The sequence below is a fragment of the Cannabis sativa genome, chromosome 3, assembly GCF_029168945.1.
Source record: "Cannabis sativa cultivar Pink pepper isolate KNU-18-1 chromosome 3, ASM2916894v1, whole genome shotgun sequence".
Taxonomy (NCBI): Eukaryota; Viridiplantae; Streptophyta; class Magnoliopsida; order Rosales; family Cannabaceae; genus Cannabis; species Cannabis sativa.
In genome coordinates, this window is record NC_083603.1 from 11,111,941 (window position 1) to 11,137,288 (window position 25,348).

General features: G+C 33.8%; 2 protein-coding genes across 2 annotated transcripts; one reads left to right on the forward strand and one right to left on the reverse strand.

Annotated features, from left to right (window-relative positions):
• Window positions 1-5,981: 5,981 nt before the first annotated feature.
• On the forward strand, window positions 5,982-7,157 carry LOC133035917 (uncharacterized mitochondrial protein AtMg00810-like). The gene has a single exon (XM_061112361.1). It carries the CDS (start codon window positions 5,982-5,984, stop codon window positions 7,155-7,157), a length of 1,176 nt encoding a protein of 391 aa, XP_060968344.1.
• Window positions 7,158-22,283: 15,126 nt separating this feature from the next.
• LOC133035425 (ethylene-responsive transcription factor ERF024) lies at window positions 22,284-23,261 on the reverse strand. The gene has a single exon (XM_061111291.1). The coding sequence runs from the start codon at window positions 22,914-22,916 to the stop codon at window positions 22,284-22,286; it is 633 nt and encodes a 210-aa protein (XP_060967274.1). The 5' UTR covers window positions 22,917-23,261.
• Between the last annotated feature and the right edge of the window lie 2,087 nt (window positions 23,262-25,348).

Genomic DNA, 25,348 nt, shown 5'->3' on the forward strand with positions numbered 1-25,348 from the left:
ATTTTGTGTATTGATAATGTATGATGACCATTAACATTAAGATGAGATAATGGGAGGAGTGCTATTTTGTTATCTTTGTGTAAATTTTAACTTAATGACAAAAGGATTATAAACAGCAAAAGCCATCATCTATAACATAAGCAGAATCGAATGGATTTGACTTCATCTTTGGCATAAAGGCTGTATATGCATTATATGAGTTAAGCATTTTTCAGTCTTGAAATCTGTTGCACTAACTTTCATTTGAATTTCAAGCAAAATGAAATTTAAAATATACATTATTTCTCTGTTTAGGATTATTATTGTTAATTTTTTTTTTATTTTTCTTCACATGTCACTTGTAATAGGAATTATTTTGAGGAAAAGCAAAATTATTTGATAAGATAGGTGTATTTGATATATTGGATGAGAATAGGATTTATAATACACATTTAGAAAATGGAATTTTTTTTATTTTTACATTTCATTTTAACACCTACTACCTTTGTTTTTCTTTTCCCTAAAGTCCAATATTTTGTATTGACATAGCTTCATCGCTTTCGGTTATTTGAAGGTCATATTAGAGAAGCAATAGCTATTGGATAAGGTAAAAGTATTGAGTACCAAGGAGATCAATGCAATACGGGATTGATGAGTGGGCCGAATTTGTGAAGCTTTTGATTATGATTGAATACAAGGTTACCACTTCAATTATGATACATGAGAATTAAGTTTTATGATTTTTACTTTTAACTTTTTTTGCATTATGTAATTAGTTTATAATTAATTTTTATGATACATGGAATATAAGTTTTAAGATTGTTTCTAATAACAATTTTGGTATTAGTTAATATAATTAGTTTTGTCGTTATCGATTATAGAATTGATTACTAATTTTATATAAGTTTTATAATTATTATTTTAACTTTTTTTGTATTATGTATTTCTTGCTATATAAAATCATTCTAAAATCTAAAATAGCAAGTAGGAAAAATTGTATGGAAATCTGCTATTTTCTCTTACTTATATTTATACTTCATTTTATAACTGACGCAATAAGTACTGAAAAAAAAAATTCAGCAAGTTATGCGTCATTAGAAAAATGACGGTATAAGTTTTTTGTGTCAGTTTTAAAATGACACAAAACTATTAGTGACACTTCCAAACTGACGCAGAATATTAAAAAGAACATTATATATTTTGCGTCCGTTTTAAAATGAAGGAAATTGTAATTTGCGTCTCTTTAGAAACGACGCAAATAATAAACTATTTGCGTCTGCGGCTTATACGTCGGTTTTATAAACCGACGCAAAATCTTTATATGTCATTTAGAAACTGACGAAAATACCCATTTTTGTTTGTCTTTGAAGAATTTGGTATCGACAAAATAAATGGGTAACTAAAAAATTTTGTGTGTGAATGATGATTTCTTGTTTGATTGGAGTATGGATTATCTTCAGTGATACTCTTCTGCCAATAGTCCTACACTTTCACATGGTAATCCCCTGTGATATACCTTTTGAGGTGCTGAAATTAATTGTGATACTGGGTTGAATTCAAAGGTAAGTCTAGGGTCAGGGCAATTTTTCGTGATGGGAGTTTTGTCCTAGCGTCTAGTACTTGGACTTAGAATAGTTGTTTCTCTCATGATGTTACTGAGGCGTTGGGTATCTATTCTGGGATCATGCTTGTCTATCGTCTTGGCTACGTACCAAAGGGCATGGTAGTGGAATCTGATTGTCTTACCGTGATAAATGTTCTTCTTCATAATAAGGTTGATTAGTCTTATATATGTTGTATAATTAGAGATATCCTTATTTATTGTAAACATTTTATTGATATTTCTTTTTAATATGGTTCTAGGACTGCTATAGTGTGGCTCACACTTTAGATATGTTAGCACTTTCTATGGATGATCATTATATTTGGTGGCCTTATACTATAATTGTATTGCTGCTACCTTGTGGATAGATTCTTATAATTAATAATATTGTCTAATACTCTTTCTCCTCTTGATATTTATCCTATTGGGGTTTAGTTTTGAAGTTTTAATGAGATTATTTTTCAAAAATATAAATAAATAAATTAAAAATAAAAAATAAATAAAATTTTAAAGAAACTTTAAGAACCTGGCTGCCTTTACTTTTTCTAGGAAAGCACTCCTTCAAAATGGCAATGAGAATAAACATAGAAAAAAACAAGCAGAAGCTTACAAGTACTGGCAGACCTTTGTGACGGGAAATCATACATGCATGGTACTCTTTGAAGACTAGGTCTTCCTAAGTATACGTTATATATTATATATATATATGTACATAATTAACAAATTAACTAAATCACTATGCCAAATCAAAGTTTAATTGTTGACTGTGTACAATATCTAAGATATAGTTTCAAACAAATATATAATACTGTTCTATACATAGAAAAACATAAGTCCCCAAGTCATTTGACTAGACCACCAATTAATAATATTATTAATTAAATCATGGGCTAGCTTCCTTAAAATTGTTTATACCCACGTTTTTTTGTTTCGCTTTACAACACACACCACCCAAATCCAATACATCTATATAAACCCACATATACATAGGCACTCATATTCGATTAATTAACATCTTAATCTTCAACTGTCAAGTACATATTTTCACAAGTATATCCAAAATAAAGGAACCGGCCGGCAACTTTACGAATCCAGCCAGGCTCGGAAAACCCCTGCGTCAACATATCTGAAAAATATTATAGATCGACAATATATTTTGATCTATCATAATATATCTATATATACCCCATACATATATGTGTAAATATATTTTTATAGGTTTTGATGAGGGTAAAAGTTGTGGGTCAAAGAAAATTTGGCGTTTCAAGATAAGAACTTTACAGGATCCACCGGCAGGTGTAGTAGTTAAAGACGAGCCAACGCGATAGAGAGTTAAGACATATATTAATGTATATAAACTTAATAGTTAAATATTATATAAATTTGGATTGATTTAATTATGTATGTATATATGTTTTTTAGATTATCATTCTTTCATTTGTTCCCTGAGATCGTGGAATAAACTTAAGGCAAATTTTAAAGCACTTGTAATGATGAATGATTTAATTAGGAACGTTAATGTTAATATGATCAATATCAAATACATATTATTCTTTGAATTCAGTATTATACATATTATTGTTTGACATTATAATGGTAATAAAAATCATGCTCATCGATCTGATCTACTCCAAAGAACTAGCATACATATGGTCATCTCAGACCCTGCATTCCATGGTAATAAAATAACGTTGCTCGTTATTTTAACTCTCCAATAAAAGACAAGAAGTTTTTGGTTGGGGTGTTAGGGCCTAGCTAATTGAGAAGGTATTTAAGTATATATGGGATGAAATACACCAACTCAGACCCTGCATCCCATGTACTTGTGCTGCTGCTGCACAACACTTGGCTCACCAAAATCATGACCAAGTATTGCAATTCCTTAAGGGCCTCAATGATTCATATCAGGCTGTGCGAGATCAGATCCTCCTTCTTGATCCTTGCCCTGCCTTGTATAAGGTTTTTTCTATGGTAATCAACCAAGAAAGACAAAGGTCTCTAGGCCATCGATTTCTTCCGCCTTTGGCTGCTGCTTCCAGTTCATCGAATCCCCAAGATACTGCTCCTGCAGCCAATGCGGTTTCAAAGAACAAAAGACCACACCCACATTGTACAAATTACAAAAGGCGAGGCCACTATAAAGACAAATGCTACTTTTTAATCGGCTTCCCCCTGGCTATGGCAACAAGAAATCAGATTCCACCACTACTAAAAAATCTGATATGAACACCACTCCTACCAACAACCCACAAGCTTCTCAAGTCACCTCTTCAACACTTGATTTTAACACACAGCTTACATCAGCACAATGCCAACAATTAATATCAATGTTAGCACAACAACTTCAACCAACAGATGCATCTACATCTGACAAAGCCGTGATCAACAACATCTCAGGTATTATTGACCCTTTCTTGTGGATAATGGATAGTGGTGCAACACACCATGTATGTTGCCACCTAGAATGTTTTTCTTCTATTGAATCCATTCCCACTGATCTATCTGTCCATTTACCTACTGGTTCAAAAGCCAAGATCCATAAAATTGGTACTGTGGTTCTCAACTCTCATATCACTCTTAAAAATGTGTTGTTTGTACCCGATTTTAAATATTAGTGCCCTCACACACAACACACATCTTGCTGCTATTTTTAAATCTAACAGCTGCTATATACAGGAATCTACAATGACATCGAAGATTGGGATAGCTAAGAGAATTGGCAACCTCTACTACCTTCAACAATAAGACAATGAGGACAAATATCCAGTCCAAACATGTAATACTCAGTTGAATAATATCCAATGGCATACACGCCTTGGACACCCTTCTGTAATGATTTCTAATAAAATCAATAAACAGTTACAAATTCCCCATATTCCAAGTTCATTTAATTGTCCTACTTGTCATATTGCCAAACAAAAGAAATTACCTTTCCAATCCAATAATAACATTACTTTGGCAAATTTTGATCTTGTCCATATGGACATTTGGGGACCATATTCCCTTCCTTCAATAGAAGGCTACAAATATTTTTTAACCATAGTGGATGATCACTCAAGACACGCTTGGTTATATTTTCTACATTCAAAATCGGATGCCACTTTGGCCATTCCTACCTTTTTTGAACTCATACATACACAATTTAAGACAAATATTAAAGCCGTGCGTACAGACAATGCCAAAGAGCTCACACTTACTAATTTCTATGCTACTAAAGGCACAATACACTACACTTCATGTGTAGGCAGACCACAACAAAACGTTGTGGTCGAAAGAAAACATCAGCATATACTAAACGTTGCTCGAGCTCTAGCTTTCCAATCAAATGTACCACTGCAATACTGGTCTTTTATCATTGCTACTGCTGTATATCTTTTAAATAGAATCCCTTCTGTTCTTTTAAAAGACCAAACATCATTTCAGAAATTACAACAAACTACCTCAATATTCCCACTTGAGGAATTTCGGCTGCCTTGCATATGCATCACATGTCAAAACAGCCACAAAACTCTCTCCTCGAGCTAGAGCTTGTGCTTTTCTGGGCTACCCTCCCAATATGAAGGTATACACTCTATTAGATCTCCAAACAAAGAAGATATTTCAGTCAAGAGATGTCCTCTTCTATGAGCACATTTTTACTTTTGGCCATGTGTCCCAAACTGAACACATAGATAATTTTTTCTCTCAAAATTCTGAGATTCATCCTTCCTCAATTTGACTCAAGTCCATTAAACTTTCCTGAGAACAGTCCATCTCAGCAACAAAACCACGAAATTCCAACATCCTCACCTATCCTTGAGGATGCATCACCAAATTCTGAACCATATACACTAGTTTCACCTCCCAGGCACAACAAAACACGCACCAAATCAGGTCGTGTACACCATCTCCCCAATTACTTAAAGGATTATCAATGTGATTCTGTCACAAACACCAGCACAGACCATCCTTTACTCAATTACATTTCATATCACAAATTCTCTCCTGAGTTTCGAGCAGCTATCCTATCTCTCAGCCTTACACCAGAACCTACATCCTACAAACAAGCCTCCAAATTCAAAGTTTGGAACAATGCAATGGATGTAGAAATAGATGCTCTCGAAAAGAATCATACATGGATCGTTGTTCCACTCCCACCTAACCAACATGTAATTGATAATAAATGGGTATACAAAAAGAAACTAAATCCAGATGGCACTCTTCAACGTTGCAAAGCACGTTTAGTAGCTAAAGGTTACACTCAATTACCTGGTATCGATTACTTCGACACCTACGCCCCCGTGGCCAAATTCAACACTTTAAAACTCATTTTTGCATTAGCAGCCATTTGTAATTGGCATTTACATCACTTAGACATAAACAATGTGTTTTACATGGGGATCTCAATGACGAAGTTTACATGAAACTTCCCCAAGGTTATCAACCAAAACACCCAATTCCCCACAATGCCGTTTGCAAACTCCAAAAAGGCATATACGGCCTTAAACAATCATCTCGCCAATGGTATGCAAAATTGAGTACCACATTACTTCAACATAACTTCATCCAATCTCCAAACGATCATTCTCTATTCATTCGAAACCAATCTGGTATATTCATGGCTCTCCTCATATATGTTGATGACATAGTCATTGCCACCAACAACATCCCTGCCATGAACACTTTCATTACCACCCTTGACACCAGGTTTAAACTTAAGGACTTAGGCCCTCTTCGTTTTTTCCTTGGCTTGGAGATTGCTCGATGTTCAAAAGGGATATCAGTTTCAAAAAGACCCTTTACTCTACAACTCTTACAAGATTCAGGATGTCTTGGTTCTAAACCGGTTTCTACTCCCGTGGAACCCAATAACAAACTAAGTAATGATTCAGGGGAATTACTTCACAATCCTACCTCTTATAGGAGTCTCATAGGGAAACTCCTATACCTGACTATCACACGACCTGACCTTAGTTTTGTCGTAAATAAACTTAGTCAGTATCTTCAAGCCTCTCGACTCCCTCATATGCAAGCTGCCACACGCATTCTCCATTACTTAAAGAACTCACCAGGACAAGGCCTTTTCTTTTATGCTTCTCCAACCGACACTGTTCAACTCAAAGCTTTTGTCGATGCAGATTGGGGTGCATGCCTCGACACAAGACGTTCTATAACAGGCTACTGCATATTTCTCGGCCAATCCCTGATCTCCTGGAAGTCTAAGAAACAACAAACCATCTCTCGATCCTCCGCAGAAGCAGAATATCGAGCAATGGCTCATGCAACTTGTGAACTCACATGGTTAACTTCAATTCTCAAAGATTTCTACATCAACATGACACTCCCTTCCACTCTTCACTGTGATAACAATGCTACCATCCATATATCAGAAAATCCAGTTTATCACGAACGAACAAAACATGTTGAGATCGATTGCCATACAGTTCGAGAAAAGATCAACCAAGGTGTTCTTCGCATGAGCCATGTTCCATCCAAAGCCAACTTAGCCGACATACTCACTAAACCCCTCTTTCCAAGTCACTTTAAAGATATTGTATCCAAGTTGGGCGTTCGAGATTTCTACGCTCCAACTTGAAGGGCCCTGTTAAGAGTTAGTTAGTATAAGTTAGTTACTTTTACTGGTTTTACTCGTTTTTTCTGTTTTTCTGTCACAAGGATCGGTTGGCTTCTAAGCCAATTTCGTTGTATATAAATAAGTGTAATCTTACTCTTGTAAATTCATAAGATACAAATCAATAAAATCTTCTTTTCTCTCTGAAATCCTCTGTTAACACCGCCAAAGTAATGGAAGAGAGTCGAGCTTTGAAAATTTGATGAAGCGTCCGAGAAGAAGAAACAAGTGGCGGCTAGTTTTCTATTTTAGGTCTGGAGAAGAAAAGACACAAGTGGAAATATCAAATGAAGAATAATTAAGAATAGATTTTTAACAATTAGACTGATATGTAATCATACACATCAACGTGTTTTTAATAAAAAAAATTAAAATACTCAAAAACGTTAGGAACATAAGAACCAATAAATGTTAAAATAAAGTCCCACCAATATATATATGTGCTATAGTTCCTCCAAATAAAAAGATCTCCGCAAATGTTATTTTTGGAAAGTTGTTCTCTCACGAATGCTTATCTCGAAAGGAATCTAGTGGAATGATAGTTGTGCCCAGATGGGAGTTCCCAGATGACTATCATGCCCACTCCGGTTCTAGTCTTCTAGGTAGCTAGCCAACTCCAGGATGGAGTTCTAGTTAGCTAGTTATCCCTCCTAGAATAGTATATTTTGATAGTCAGATGGTTATGTCGTATTCAGTAGCATCATCAGCGTGTGTCCTTGGTCCGTGAGTGTAACGCCCTAAAGCTAAGGCACGCTACAGTGCTTTTTCAATCATTATGCAATCTTTGCTAATCAAAGAAATTTCTCGAAAAACGTGTCAAATTAAAACTTTTGCATTAAATACTAAACTTTGTAATTTAATAAAATATTTACAAGTCCCGGGATCCCGATTTTTAAAACTTTACAAACTTTACTTTTCAAGCATACAATCCAAAATATACAGATTTACAGGTCGCACAGCGACTTTCAAAATACAACTCCCAGATGTCCCGAGACCGAACACTCCAGGTCGCGCTGCTTGACATGTACAATCTCACCCGAGCTCAGGTTCACTCCTGTTCAGCCTTCGCCTTTCCTTTACCTACACATGGAAGCAGAAACTGTGAGTCAACAGACTCAGTAAGAAAGGCATATAACATATCATATAATTTCCGACCTGTAAATAGGCGCCCATACACCTATTTACGTAGCTTAATGTATGAGTATGAACGTTCAATACCAGGGTACAACCACTATACCACATACACATCGTACCTCGCTGTACGAGTGTTGGTAGGGTTTATCCCGATCACTGAGTAACACTGAGTGATGTACCACACACCTTAGCATTTTCCTATGCTTGTGTTGGTATCACTGTATCGTACTCAAATCAACAACAATCACTGTACCAATACACTCTATAACTTAATCATACAAGTGTTGGTAGTGTTTAACATAATTCAAGCATGCATATATAAACACATATACACACATTCAGATAATCACATCATACATTATACATAGTTCTTACCTGTTTTCCGAATTCAAGTGTCTTTGGCCGGCACGAACGGAATTCACGTGCTAGATGGATGCCCTAATCACAATAACGGTAATACAGATGAGTGACTCGCTAAATCACTTTCCGGGACTTAAAACTTGAAACTAAAAGTTTCCCTATCGATAAACCTCATGGCAATACCCTAAATATCTCAAAATTGGCCAAAACTAGGGTTCTGGAGAATCCCCCAACAGGTCAACCGGTTCCCAACCGGCATCCCGGTTCTGGGTTACCAACCGGTCGACCGGTTGGTACAGACCACCCAGAATCGGAATTCCGGTTCATCTGCTGGGAACCAAAAAATTATCCCCCTTAATTCAATTCAATCCCAAACTTTACCAAACTCTCCAGTATACCTATACAATGCATACACAATGATTTCCAGGCAGTAATTCACAGAATAAACCATTACAACTCAAGTTGCCATTAATGAGTAAAGCTTTGAACTTTAAACCTAAAATTGCATAAAAACCATCTACACCATTAAAACCAGCAGCTAGAACTTAGAATCAACTCAACTAAACCCTAAAATTCGAACCTTAACCACCTTGAAACCTAACAGCCACTTACTCCCAAAATCACATGCTCAAACTAAGTAAAAAGCTCAAAATTAACATAAGCAAGAGTTCTAGGGCTTACCTTAGATAAAACCACTTTGAATCCTAGCTTAGATTCAAGGAAATGGAAGAAAAAATTCAGGTTTGATCCTTGGTTTGCCTCAGCCGAATAGAAAGAGAGAGAGAGTTCAAGAGGAAAATGCTTTCTTCTAATTTCTTTTCTTTGATTTTCCAAATTGGGAAAAGGATTAACTAACCCTTGGCTGAAAGTATTCTTGCTAGGTGTCAATCAACCAAAAAGCCACCTATCTCTTATCCCTTTCAAATGACAAAAATGCCCTTAGACTTAAACTAAGGTATTTCTTTGAAACTAGGGGTAAAATGGTCAATTTCCATAACCCCGCTCAATCCCGATAATTTATTTCTTCTAAAATATTCCCCACTATGAAATAGGGTTCTAAACTTACTCATGTGATTATCTAGCCATCCATCGCATTTTCCGTTGTCGCCGAGCAAAAATTACAAAATTAACATATTTCACATATAAGCTAAATAATACCCCTAGAGTTTAATAAAATCTCCGGAATTGAGAAATTATAACTCTAACATTTATTTCTAAATATTGGGGTCCACAAATAAATTAATTCACAAATAATAATAAAATAATAAAAATTAGTGCTAATTGCCTTTTCTAATCCACATTACTAGAGCGGTCATTACAGTGAGTCCAGAAGCTTATATATGTTCCTGGAGGCTCTCACTTAAGCTGACGTAGAGACTTCACTCAAAAAGGAGTTGGTTAAGTAGTTAGTTATTTCTAAATAACTTAACAACCTCATTTCTTGCAGCCGCCTACTTTAGGATCTTGATCCGAAGCCTATAAATACCACCTTGACTTGTTATTTCGAGATAAGAGATGATGAACTTAGTTCAGATGTTATTGAGAGTTTGAGAGGGAAAGATTGATAGGTATAGAGAGAGGTACAGAGAAAAGAGAGAGATTGGGTTTGGGTGTTGTAAGATGAATCTTGTGTAGATAAAGAAGATTCTTGGATGTAAGTGTGAGAGTTGAAACACTTAGTGAGAACTTAATAGATAATCACGTCTCAACTGTATTGTACCAATTCTTGCTCAATCAATATAGAAGTGTTTCACAAGTAGAGTAGAGCCATCGATCACATCAATCTATCGGACTTGAACCAGTATATATCTTGGTGCTAATTTTATTTCTGCATTTATTATTTTTGACTTTACGTACTTTGTTTGCTCTTGTTTTACTTCCGATTGTTGTTCTCGATTTGTTAATCTTGTCATTTCTAATCGTTTGATTGTTTAAAATTTAGTTGATTTGACTTTGCACTATTAGTCGTAATTTTTCCACAAATCAGAACTTGGTAATCGATCAAGATTCCAGAATGAAGATTCTTTCCGCTACAATTCTTGAAGAAACTTTGAATGTCATCAATGGCAAGATTCAAATTGGAGAAATTTGATGGCACTGGGGATTTTGCACTGTGAAGAGAAACTCTAAAAGGAATCCTAGTGTACCCGAAAGCCTCCAAGGTTCTTAGAGATGAGAAGTTATTGGCCAAAAAACCATCGGGAAAAATATAATGATGGAGGAGATGACATACTACACGATCATCATGTATCTATCAAACAATGTTTGAAGAAAACTCATCGTAGAGAAGACGACAAAAGTCAGGCCATCATTTTGTTGAGATTGCTCCCAATAGCATATCAAGAAGTAAAAGCTCCTATCAAATATGGTAGAAATGTGATTGCAATGAAGGACGTACTTGCTGCACAAAAATAAAAAGATTTTGAATTACAATTGGAAAAAGAACCCAAGAAACAAGAAGTGTATTTGGCAAGAGAAAGATCACCCAAGACAGTAAGTTCAAAAAGTAAACACCATCACTCTCAATCATGATATCGAAGTCCAGACAGAAGGAAACAAGGAAGTGTTACTTCTGTGGAAGGTCTGGATACTTGCAGATCTTGAAAGAAGTAAAAGGAGCAACAAGACTTCAACAAATCTCACAATGGAGATAGGAAGAACTTTCGGTACCATCACCACGGGAAGGATTCTATTGCAATCGCGGAAGATAGTGATGACTGCTCTACAGATGGAGAGTTGTTCTCTATCTTACTTAGTTAAATGCATTTCATTGTATTTAATAATTGACTTAACAATTTTTTTTTAAAAAAAAATAACCAGATTAACATAATTGTGTTTATTAATCTAATAATTTAACATAGTTTAAGTTGCTAATTCAAATTAACATTTAATATCTATCTTGTAATATCAATAGATGTTTACTTTATGTGTTGTGAAAATTAAAACTTCATGCTCTATTTAAATTGTTAAAATCAAAATGAATATTTGATTTTAACAACATTTTCAAAGATCAAATATGCATGCTTCCTCAATTCAATATAATATTCAAATTAAATATACATTAAAAGTATGTACATCTTAAAAATATCAAAAGTTGCACATCTTTTTGTTAAATTAGATCTCACTGTAATATTTATTATTACTGTGTTACAAGATGAAGTGAAAAATACAGATAAAATACAAACAGAGTACAACAGGAAATAGATCCTATGTGGCTTCGCCTCTAGTGGATCAAGAACTAGTTGTTAGTTACAACCGAAGTTGTAACTAACTCCTAGTTCTGTGATCAACCCTAAAAAAAAAACTACAACTATAAAAGCACTAGAGTAATACAGAAGAGAAGAGAGATGAGATATACCAGAAGCTAAAGCCCTAGGTTACCAGATCTGAGAAGTTGTTCAGCTCCAGATGATGTTTCAAGTCCATGCACAAGAAACAGAAGTGAGTTAGTGAGAGAAATCAGAAAAAAAAAAAAAAGAGAAAAAAAAAATAAACACAGAAAACAAAAAGAGAGAAAAACCTAGAAATACCAGTCGATCTGTGACTTGGATTTCTTACCTGTTGTAACATTCATTCATCATAGTGCAAGATCTGAGGTCGATCTTCAAGGCGAGCTCATTAGAGGATGTACCCCTAATTTTAGGGCGAACCTCTATATTTCTGGTGTTTGATTTCTTACTCTAAACTTCTGTGTTTTGGCTAATCTTTGTGTGTGTGTGTGTGTGTTGTTTCTGGGGTGATTTTCTGGGAAAGATCGATCAATAGATCGAGGGAGATCTCTGGTTCTAGGGTTTGAGAACCAGAGAGAAGGCAGAGAGAAAGAGAGAGAGTTCTGAGACTCTCGAAGGTTCGAAGAGAAGAAATGAGCTAGGGTTAGCTCTGATTCCTCTTGGTTTTATTCTAAGGAGAACGACAGATCGTTTTGAATCAAACGATCTGTCGTGTAGGCGAGAACGACAAGTTCCATTGTCGTGCAGGAGAAACGACCAAGGTTTCTTTGTCCTTGATTGGGGTTTTAATTTGAATTTTTCTGGGACAAGTTTGTCCCTGTCGTTTTTGATAAATTTCTTGAGTGGTGTAGGTTAAACTTGGAATTTCACCAAGTAAATTCCTACAGTGGTATCAGAGCTTTGGTTCAAGCTTAAATCAACTCAAGAAAGAATCAAGAAAGTAACAAAGACTGGGAGAAGAAGAAGAAACACAACAAGAAGTTGTGGACAGTGGAAAACCTGTGGAAATTCCACAAACTGATAATAACTCAATCTTTCTAAACTCAACTCAATTTAATTTTGATTTTTTCTAACATGAGCAATATCAAGGTTGACATTGATCGTTTTGATGGATCAGGTGATTACAGGATCTGGAGAAGGAAGATCAGATCTCTGTTGGCTCAACAGAAACTACTTAGGGTTCTTGAAGACACTATTGAATGGCCAGAAAACACTTCAAAGATTCAACAAGAAGAGCTGTTAGAAACAGCTACTGGAATCATAATTTTCAACCTTTCTGATGCAATTATCAGACTGGTTGATAAAGAAGAGACTCCTGCCAGGATTTGGAAGAAACTTGAAGAACAGTTTCAACAGAAGTCCCTTACTAATAAGATTTACCTAAAGGAGAGGATCTTTGGGTTCAAGATGAGTCACACTAAAACCCTAGATCAGAATCTTGATGAGTTTCTCAGAATGCATATTGAATTGGCAAATTCAGGAGAGAATGAAGCTCTAAGTGATGAAAATCAGGCAATAATCATTTTGAATTCATTGCCTGATTCATACAGAGAGGTAAAGACAGCAATCACGTATGGAAGGACTTCAATCACACTTGATGAAGTCATTTCAGCCCTAAAATCTAAAGACTTAGAGATGAAGAGTGAGAAATCCAATTCTGGACATGGTGAAATGAACCTAAGTAGAGGAAGGCCATCTCACAAGAAACCCTACCAGAACAGAGGTAGAAGTAATAGTGCACATCATCATAGAAACTCACACAAAGGAAAGAGTAGATCACCATCAAGAGATTCTGGTGATTCTACAGGGTGTTTCTATTGTGGAAAACCTGGACACTACAAGAAAGACTGCTATTTCTACAACAACAAATACAAGAACAAGAAAGGAGGCAGATTTCCAGAAAGAACAGATCAAAGCAAACATCAAAGTGACAAACAACAAGAAGCTAACTACTCAGATGGTTATGACAGTGGGGAAGTCTATGTTGCCTCTACATCTTTTAAAGATGACTGGATACTGGATTCAGGGTGTACTTTTCACATGACAAATTCTAGGGAAATCCTAACTGATTACAGGAATTCTAATGGTGGCAAAGTAATTCTGGGAAATAACAACACATGCAATATAGAAGGTTCAGGTAATGTAAGTTTCAAAATGTTTGATGGGATTGTCAGAACCCTAACTGGTGTAAGGTATGTCCCTAATCTTGCTAGAAATTTAATTTCTATAAGTGTTCTAGATGACATGGGTATTGTTAGCAAAATTGAAGCAGGTTCAATGAAGCTAAGTAAGGGTGCAATGACAATAATCAAAGGCCACAAACATGAAGGGTTATACTACTTAGATGGAGAACCAGTGACTCACTGCAACAATGCAGTCACTAGCAATCCAGAAGACCTAAAAGCTGTTCTATGGCACAGAAGGCTGGGGCATATCAGTGAGAAAGGCCTACAGATCATGAGTGATCAAAGGTTACTGGGTAAGGACAGAGTAAGCAAAGTTGACTTCTGTGAATCTTGTGTTTTAGGTAAACATCATAGGTTAAAATTTAAAACTGGTATTCATAAAACTAAGCACATATTGGAGTATGTTCACTCTGATCTTTGGGGACCAGAGAAAACTCCAACACATGGTGGAAATGTGTATTTTATGTCTATTGTTGATGACCATTCTAGAAAAGTTTGGGTATTTTTACTTAAACATAAAAATGAGGCTTTATCTAAATTCATACAATGGAAAACCCTAATGGAAAATTTAACTAATCAAAGGGTTAAAACCCTAAGGACTGACAATGGCTTAGAGTTTTGTAGTGATGAATTTAACAGATATTGTGGCTCTGTTGGAATTCAAAGGCACAGAACTGTGAGAATCACTCCTCAACAGAATGGGGTAGCTGAGAGGATGAATAGGACCTTGATGAACAAGATCAGATGCCTACTATTACAATCTGGACTTACAAAAGGGTTTTGGGGAGAAGCTGTGTTAACAGCAGCATACCTGGTGAACAGAAGTCCATCCAGTGCCATTGATTTCAAGACACCAGAGGAGATCTGGTCAGGTAAGCCTCCTGATCTCTCAAACTTAAGAGTATTTGGATGTGCAGCCTATGCACATCAGAGTGTTGGTAAGTTAGAGCCTAGAGCTCTCAAATGTGTGTTTCTAGGATATCCTGAAGGCACTAAAGGCTACAGATTATGGGTAAGAGAGAAACAAGGGTTTAAAGCTATAAACAGTAGGGATGTTGTTTTTAAGGAAGATTTATTTCCTTGTATTACTAATAATAATGCAATATCTAGTCCTACTTTAGACACTAACCCTGCAGGCACATCTGTGGACATGCAAACAAGGAACACTCAACCTAATACTGTTCAGGTGGAACCAGAACAGGTGGAACATACTCAGGGAGAGGAAAACTTGGAAGGAAATGACCAAGTTCAGGATGACAACATTCAGGTGGAACCTATTACTGAAGAAGGACAAGAAAATGAGGCAATACAAGATTACCAACTGACCAGAGACAGAACTAGAAGGGTTCCTAGACCTACACAGAGATTCAGCTTCACAGCTTCGGAAGAAGTGCTAGCCTATGCATTTTTCTGTGCTATGGGAGTGGAAATGACAGAACCTAAGTCCTATGAAGAAGCTATGACTGATAAAGATGCCAAGAAATGGTCCAAGGCAATGGACACAGAGATGGAATCTCTGAGAAAGAACAGAACCTGGATACTAGTGAAGAAACCTAAGGGAAAGAGCATAGTTTCATGCAAGTGGCTTTTCAAACACAAAGAAGGACTTACTGAGACAGATCCTAAGAAGTTTAAAGCAAGATTAGTGGCTAAAGGGTTTACACAGAAAGAAGGGATAGATTTTAATGAGATATTCTCACCTGTGGCTAAGTATAAAACCATCAGAATTATACTTACCATAGCTACTCAATTTGACCTAGAAGTTGATCAAATGGATGTAACTACTGCATTTCTACATGGGGAACTTGAGGAAGAAATCTACATGCAACAACCTAAAGGATATGAGGAAAAAGGCAAGGAAGACATGGTTTGCAAACTGATTAAGTCCCTGTATGGACTTAAACAGTCACCAAGACAATGGAATAAAAAGTTTGATGAGTTTATGATCAAGAAAGGGTTTTCTAGAAGCTATTATGATACATGTCTATACTACAAAGGCACTAAAATTGATGAAGTCATCTACCTACTGCTGTATGTAGATGACATGCTCATTGTGAGCAAGGAGAGGACCCGGATTGACCTAATGAAAGGTTGGCTAAGGGAAGAATTTGAGATGAAGGACCTAGGCAGGGCTACTAAGATCCTAGGCATTAACATCTCTAGGGACAGGGAGCATGGGACACTAAGGCTACATCAGAAAAACTACATAAAGAAAGTCATAGAGAATTTCTCTATGACTAATGCAAAGCAAACTAAGCAACCTATGACTAATCAGTACTATCTAAGCAAAGATCAATGTCCTAAAACTACAGCTGAGAAAGAATCTATGAGTGAAGTGCCTTATTCTAGTGCAGTGGGATCTGTGATGTACCTAATGGTCAGTACCAGACCTGATCTAGCCTATGCCATTAGTGTACTAAGTAAATATATGGCAAAACCAGGTAAGCAACACTGGGAGGCTATGAAATGGTTACTAAGATACTTATTGGGATCTACAGAAGTGGGATTAAACTACAAGAGAAGGGACAATAGCAGAATGATCACTGGGTACAGGGATGCAGACTATGCAGGTGACAGAGATAGTAGAAAATCTACCTCTGCCTATTTCTTTACACTATGGGGTAATTGTATCAGCTGGAAAGTACAACTGCAGCCTATTGTAGCTTTATCTACAACAGAATCTGAGTATGTAGCTGTTACAGAGGCTATTAAAGAAGCCATTTGGCTTAAAGGACTACTAGATGAACTTAAACTCCTAAATGAAGAACCTACAATCTATTCAGATAGCCAGAGTTGTATCCACTTGTGTAAGAATCCTGTCTTTCACGACAGAACCAAACATGTGGAAATCAAGTATCACTTTATACGAGATAAAGTGACACAGAAGGCTGTACAGATAGAGAAAGTTCCCACTGAAGAGAATCCTTCTGATATCGGTACTAAGGTGCTACCCTTAACCAAGTTCAAGCACTGCTTGGACTTGTTAGGGGTTGGTAGTGGTGGATGACCACTACCACTATGAGCTAAGACCCTTGAAGACGAAGCACAATAATAATAAACATTACAGAAGAGATCTAAGGTGGAAATTGTTAAATTAGATCTCACTGTAATATTTATTATTACTGTGTTACAAGATGAAGTGAAAAATACAGATAAAATACAAACAGAGTACAACAGGAAATAGATCCTATGTGGCTTCGCCTCTAATGGATCAAGAACTAGTTGTTAGTTACAACCGAAGTTGTAACTAACTCCTAGTTCTGTGATCAACCCTAAAAAAAACTACAACTATAAAAGCATTAGAGTAATACAGAAGAGAAGAGAGATGAGATATACCAGAAGCTAAAGCCCTAGGTTACCAGATCTGAGAAGTTGTTCAGCTCCAGATGATGTTTCAAGTCCATGCACAAGAAACAGAAGTGAGTTAGTGAGAGAAATCAGAAAAAAAAAAAAGAGAAAAAAAAATAAACACAGAAAACAAAAAGAGAGAAAAACCTAGAAATACCAGTCGATCTGTGACTTGGATTTCTTACCTGTTGTAACATTCATTCATCATAGTGCAAGATCTGAGGTCGATCTTCAAGGCGAGCTCATCAGAGGATGTACCCCTAATTTTAGGGCGAACCTCTATATTTCTGGTGTTTGATTTCTTACTCTAAACTTCTGTGTTTTGGCTAATCTTTGTGTGTGTGTGTGTGTTGTTTCTGGGGTGATTTTCTGGGAAAGATCGATCAATAGATCGAGGGAGATCTCTGGTTCTAGGGTTTGAGAACCAGAGAAAAGGCAGCGAGAAAGAGAGAGAGTTCTGAGACTCTCGAAGGTTCGAAGAGAGGAAATGAGCTAGGGTTAGCTCTGATTCCTCTTGGTTTTATTCTAAGGAGAACGACAGATCGTTTTGAATCAAACGATCTGTCGTGTAGGCGAGAACGACAAGTTCCATTATCGTGCAGGAGAAACGACCAAGGTTTCTTTGTCGTTGATTGGGGTTTTAATTTGAATTTTTCTGGGACAAGTTTGTCCCTGTCATTTTTGATAAATTTCTTGAGTGGTGTAGGTTAAACTTGGAATTTCACCAAGTAAATTCCTACACTTTTCATATTCATATGTATGATATTTTTATTAGAAATTCATATTCATAAAATTATTTTAAATTAATAAGCAAATAATGTTAATATTTACACTCTTAATATTATCTACAATTAGTTCTGACACGAATTGTCGTATAAATTTATTTTAAATTAAAGTGATGTATAAATAATATCAAAATTTACAATCTTAATATTATTCATAATTACTAGTGACATGAGTTATCATATAAATTTATGATATTACCAAATTTATTATTTTGTCATTAATTTCATGAAAACATATAAATACAATATTAAAATTGGTATCATTACTAATTGCATTATTTTGTAAGATAAAATGGGCATGATTCCTCAATTTAATATAATATTCCAATTAAATGTACATTAAATCTATAAATTTAAAAAATATCAAAATTCAAATATTTAAATCGTCTATTACACAACTTTTCTCTAATGTAATAATAGAAATAGAACCTAGTTTCTTAATTTTAATATTAATTTTTACATCAAATCCAAAGATTAAAATTGAATCGTCAATAAAATGAAAAGAAAACTTAAAAAATATTTTCATTTTATACTTTTTCTCTAGACATGAAATGATAATTTATGAAAAATTTGCCTTTGAAATCACATATAAAGATGCATAATCTTTTTTCAAAAAAGAAAACTTAAAAAAAAGTAATGAAACTAAAATTAATTAAACTTCATATAAGTTCAAGGACATATATATACCTTAATAAGGTCAGTTTTTGTTATCCTAAAATTATCGATGCAAGCCATTCTTCCGCCATTTTTCCACACTAAGGGGTTGTTTGTTATGCAGTATTGGGAGAAGTGGGAATGAGAATCTGAAAATTTACTGTGTTTGGTTAGGTTTTTAATATTTTAATGTGACTACGTAAAAGTGTTGGGCTTTAGTTTGATGGCAAAGAAAACACAATGAAAATGTGGTTTTCACTTAACTTTTAAATGATTTTCTAATGCTACTTGCAGTCTCACACAAACTTTTACATTTTAAAATTATTCTTTTATATATATGAATACTAATGTATATACAAATATTTAAAATATGAAGTATTAATTCCCCCAAATAAAAAAAAATGATATATGAAGTATTTTCCTTTTTTAAAAAAAAAAATATGAATACTAATGTATATAAAAATATTTAAAATATGGAGTAATTTCCCTAAATTAAAAAAATGATATAGGAAGTATTTTCCTTTTTTATATATATATATTTTTTATTTTATAAAATATATTATCAACTAGTATATAAATTTACTCTTTATAATTATTTATTATAGTTGATTTTTTTTTTTATATATAAAATTTTATAAAAAATAATAAATAAAAATTATTTTGAACACTTAGAAAAAAAATATTAAATTATTAGTATTTTAAAAAAAATAATAATTATTATTGTAAAGAAAAAGTTGTCACATTCTATTCTAATATTAACCAAACACGATAATGTTGCTTTTCTAGGTTTATCATTCTCTTCATCACTCTAAAAGCAACCTATTCCCATGAAATAAAACCTACATACCAAACGGTCCCTATGTGTTTTTGAGATGACTCACACTACTTGTCAATTGATGAATTGCATTATAATACTGAAAAAACACATTTCTAAAACACCAAAATCAAGCAAACATTGATTGATGCTAATAAAATGAGGATTATAAAAAGATTTTTTTAATTATGAAAAAAGCTTTGATCAAAATTACCATATTTTGAAGAAGAAAAAAAATCGAAACTAATTAAATCTACCCGAACAATAAAAAGAAAGTGGATTAACAAACACATATCGGGTTCAATAATTTAACAACATTCAAGTGGTTAAATACCATAGCTCTTAATTATTGAAAACATTGAATTCTGTTCAGATTGGTACAACTATGCATGTTTTCCAAGTACAATGAAAGAAAACATTATCATGAAACTCTTCTTTATTATTGTTGTTTTTCTTTCCTCTCCAATATTAAACCATTACACAAATTTTTTTTTTGTTGGACTATTTTTTTTCTCATATATTTATATTAAAAAAATTAAAAATAAATGTGATGCATACGCATGGTGTAATAGGGGCAGTTTTGTCAAACAAAAACTTAATAGACACACATGAGTACATGACCAAATCAAATTATATATCAATCAATGAATTTTATTTTGATAAAATATATCAATCAATGAATTAATTTGCTAATTAATCAGCTTAGTTTACGAAAAAAGTATAAATTAGTAGGATGATTGGGTTTGGCTATAGCTTGGGTTTGAGTGGTCGTGTAACGATCTTATCGGACTTGATTTGAGAGCTTCAATAATTTATGGTCGTGCAGAGCCATAGCTATGTGTTTGGTTGATCGTAAATCCAAGCGAGAGATTAGATTTGGGAGTACTGAGAATACGAAAGATGAAGAAGATGAAGACAGATGTGAGATTACATTAGATTTGGGGGTACTGCAAATAATACGCTCCGAGACAAAATTAAAGCGAACAATATCAAATATCATACATGAAAGTGAAGGTAAATTGATTGTCCAACAAAGTGTATATATATATAACTATAGAAAAATGCTAAAGGGCACCAGTGTTGTCTAGTGCTTTCTTATGTGTCAATATCACTATTGGTCCAATTAAGTATCGGGTCCCATATAATTTAATATAGGGTAAATACCATTTTGGACCCTGTGTTTTGCAAAAGTTACAGATTAGACCCTCTGTTTTGTTAAATGACAAAATAGACCCTGTATTTTCTAAAATGGTAAAAATAAGACTCTAAGCTTAATTTTTGACAACTTTTTCTTTTAATACAACCAACTTAAAGACAATTCTTAATAATAACAGATATAAAAAATGTAAACAGTTTTGTCATAGCACTTTTAAATCGGATTATAATTAAACTTTAAAAATCAATTCAGGGTCCTATTTGTATTATTTTAAAAAATACAGGGTCTATTTTGTCATTTAACAAAACACAGGGTCTAATTGGTAACTTTTGCAAAACACAGGGTCTAAAATGGTATTTACCCTTTAATATAATAATTTTTAGGAAATATCATTAGCCAACTGTGCTAATAAGAATGCTCACATCTATATTACAAGGTGTATATATATTAAAAATGCATGATATAAGCTGTTTGGCCCACGACCATTGCATGACGAAGGTGCCCTCAACAGAAAAGAATATTAAGAAGGTGAAGAGTCAGCATCCATCCTTCAACGTTTCTATGTGTGTTGCGAATAGTAACCCTTCTAAGTTGAGAATGACACGTCAACAAAGGCTAAGGTGGGCCATAACTTCACTCGACAATTACTAATAATAAAACCAGAAATTATATTTTATATTCATATGGCCAGGTTCAAATTCCAAAACTACATGTATATAGTAAAACCTACTACACTAACGTCCTCATTATTATATTGACTAACCCTCCCAACTTGCTTCCTTTTCTTTTAATTACCAAACCAAATTGTATGAACGACTATATCCCCTTTGCAGCTTAATTTTTTAACATCCAAAATTGAGCTCCCGGAAAAATCGATGAATATACATGTGTGTTTTTCCCCATATCTATATATGAACTTCTAACCCTAATACAATAGAATATATATTTATAGAGTACTTTAGGATAAGATATCATGTCTTAGCCAGAGTCTGAGAATAATGGGCATATAAATAATGTTATTGTAAGGGACTGGAAAGGAATTGCTTTTCAAATGAAATCCAGAAATGGATACAAGGGAGAGATTTATTAAGATATATAACACGATGGAGCAGTTTCAAATTAATATACATAATACTATATACACATGATTAAAAACATGAAAAACAGAGCCACAAAAAAGAAAAACGAAAGATCGAGCAAAGAAAACAAAAGATGACAATCCACTCGTACAGTACTGCTAGTTCGCACTAATATTATGTGGTTGTGTCATGGATTAATTAATCTAGGTTTCGTTACACTCCCTTAATTTAAATATATATTACACACATCACGATCTTAATTAAGGGTTATGGTTTCGTTTTATTTCTCAATGTTTTACTCTTGATTATATATAAATATATATAAATATAAGGCAATGACATTATTAATGAAATTTCCAAAGATTTTGATCCCCAGCATTACCAACGTAGTAGTTACGATCATCATCATCATCACCTGCAATGTCCAAACGAGGAGGACTAAGAAGCATTCCTTCAGCCATATTAACTAGAACATTAGGCATATTAAAGATAAGATCTTCATCAACATATTCATGATGATTATAAACTCCTCTTTCCTCATGATCTACTACTAAATCCTGTCGATGAATATTCCCTCCAGAATTATTATTATTACCACCATCTTTGGCGGCGGCCGCACCCGCCCCCATGGCAGCGGCTGCAGCCCCAATTGCAGCGGCAGCTGAGGCTGCAGCCGCCTGAATATCACGAGGGGAAGTGGTGGCCGGAACAGGCAAAGAAGGGGCTGAATTAGGGAAGTTGAGCTCTGCATCTTGACCCTTTAGAGCCAAAGCCGCAACATCATAAGCAACCGCAGCCATTTCGGGTGTAGAGAATGTGCCTAGCCAAATCCTATTAGGTTTTCTAGGCTCTCTAATCTCCGAAACCCACTTGCCACTGCTCCGCCGCCTAACACCGCGGTAGCTACGGCCACGGGTTTCATTAGTATTAATATTACTACTACTTGAACCACTGCTCTGTGGCTTGGAGTAATGCATGTTGAGTAATTAGGGTTAGGGTTTGTTGTCGATGATGATGGTGGAGGTGGTGATGATAAGATTGCAGCTGGTGATGATCGGGGGAAGCCATTTATGGGGATTGAGATTTAGAGAAGAAGAAGAAGAAAAAGGGCTAATCTGTTTTGGAAGGAGATGATGAGATCGTAATAAGATCAAGAGTGCAAACCAGCTGGTGATGAACTCGATCGAGGGTGTGTTTTGCGGCTGATTAGTATGAATAACTGCGCTGTTGTAGAGCGTCTGGGTGTAGGCCAGCTCTTGTGTTGGACATCTGGGTTGTAATACTGCGTTTTTAATTAATTAACCCTTAAAAAATAATTATAAAATAAAAGAAAATTATCCTCTATATATATATAACAGTACTGAAGTGATGAGATATATAAAAGGTCTATATTATTGATGATATATGTCTTTTTGGCCCACTACTACTACTACTACTACTATATCACTTAACTCGTATCTTCTAACAAAGATTTCTTTTTAATAATTAATAAAGCTGATTGTACTCATACACTTAATATAATATATAGGTAAATGATATCACATCCATTTAGGGCAATATGGCAAAGGAAATAATTGTCTTTACCATGAATTGGGATATTTTTGTATAGCACACTTACCCACATATAGATAAAAATAATATATAATATATTGATCACTAACTTGAACATGTATCATATATACGAGTCATTTTGTAATCAAATAGCAGACAACTTAACAATCTATATAGAATTAATTAGTACTCTTGGAATTTTTGTAAACACTCTTCGCTAGCTTATTATTTAATCCATTCTATTCACATAGGAACCATGCTAATTAACGTACGTACCCAATGTATATATAATTATATAAAGACTATATATATAATATAAGCACTGTAATAACAAAATGTTATATGTCTGCAACTATTATTATTACATTGTACATGCATATATATGATGATCATACATGTACCTCCAAAAAATATTTTAACCTATTTTTCTTATAATTGCATATATTTATTTAGAAAATTCTAAATATTTTATAATATTAAAATAAAGTTTAAACAATTTACCACCCCTATAAAAAAAACTGTTATGCATGCAATACAATATTTAAATTTTATTTTTCGACATATAAAATATTAATTTTTTTTTTTTAATTTATAAGTGATCCTAAATAACTATAAATTATACACGATGATGAAGAAAAAATAGAATAAAAATGTCCTAAATATTAAAGCACATAAAGAATCTACTAAATAATTTTTTAAATGGATGCACTATAAACACAAACTATATATATAAAAGTGAGATTGAAATTGAATTATATAATTCACTACTAACCTAGGAAATAATAAGTTTTTTTTTTTTTTTGAGATAACATTAGGAAATAATAAGTAAATATAGAAAATAATATTGGATGATAAAAAAGTACGTGACACTAACATTGTAACAATATGTTGATATAATTTAGTCCTTAATTCACCACCAAAAAACAAGAAAAAATGTTAACAAACTTTGTAATTAAAAAAACATTATTATTTTAACTCATCACTCCATCTATATATACTCTAATAAAAAAAATGTATAATTTTGTAATTAACTATGTTAGTAGGGATAAATTTTATTGTTATTATGATGATAAATTATCATTAACATATATATAACAGTAATTTGGTGACAATTATTTGTATTTATTCTTTAATCTCAACTACTTTTTTTTTGTGATAATTACAAATAATTGTTGTCACAAACATATTGTAACAATTAATAACTTATCTCTCAATAATAATTTTTTTTGAGTATTTATAATAATTATATATATAGAAGCTATATATTTGGAATGAAATAGCAACTAATTAATTAATTAATCTGCAGTTAATTATGGAACCGATATAAATATATATATATATAATATATATTTATATATATATGAAGGTACAAGGTCGTCATGGTTATTGGATCAGAAAAGATAGGAATAAAAATATAGAATATTAAATAAGTTGCTCATTTGTATATTTCCCTATGATATGTACAAAGTCATTTTTGTCTAAGTTTGTTGGCTTCTTTTTCTTTTAGTTAATTCAATGTTCTTTCAAATTTCTTTACAAAGTTTTATACCGAATCCTACATCAAATCCAATTCATATATACTTTTTTAAACTTATAAATTAGGTATATTAATTAATAGGAATTCACACTACTTTTAAACTATATTTATTATTTCCATTAGATTCCCCGGTAGCACAAGTGGGATAAACTATATATGCATATATTTTTACATATAACGTCTTTTCACATAATCACACACTGATCAAGAATATGTTTTCTAATAATGAGTACTTTTTTCTCATTGTTGTACAGCATATTGTTCTGTTTGGATTTTGAAGAAAATTATACTATAGAAAACCACATAATTAATTTGTTATGA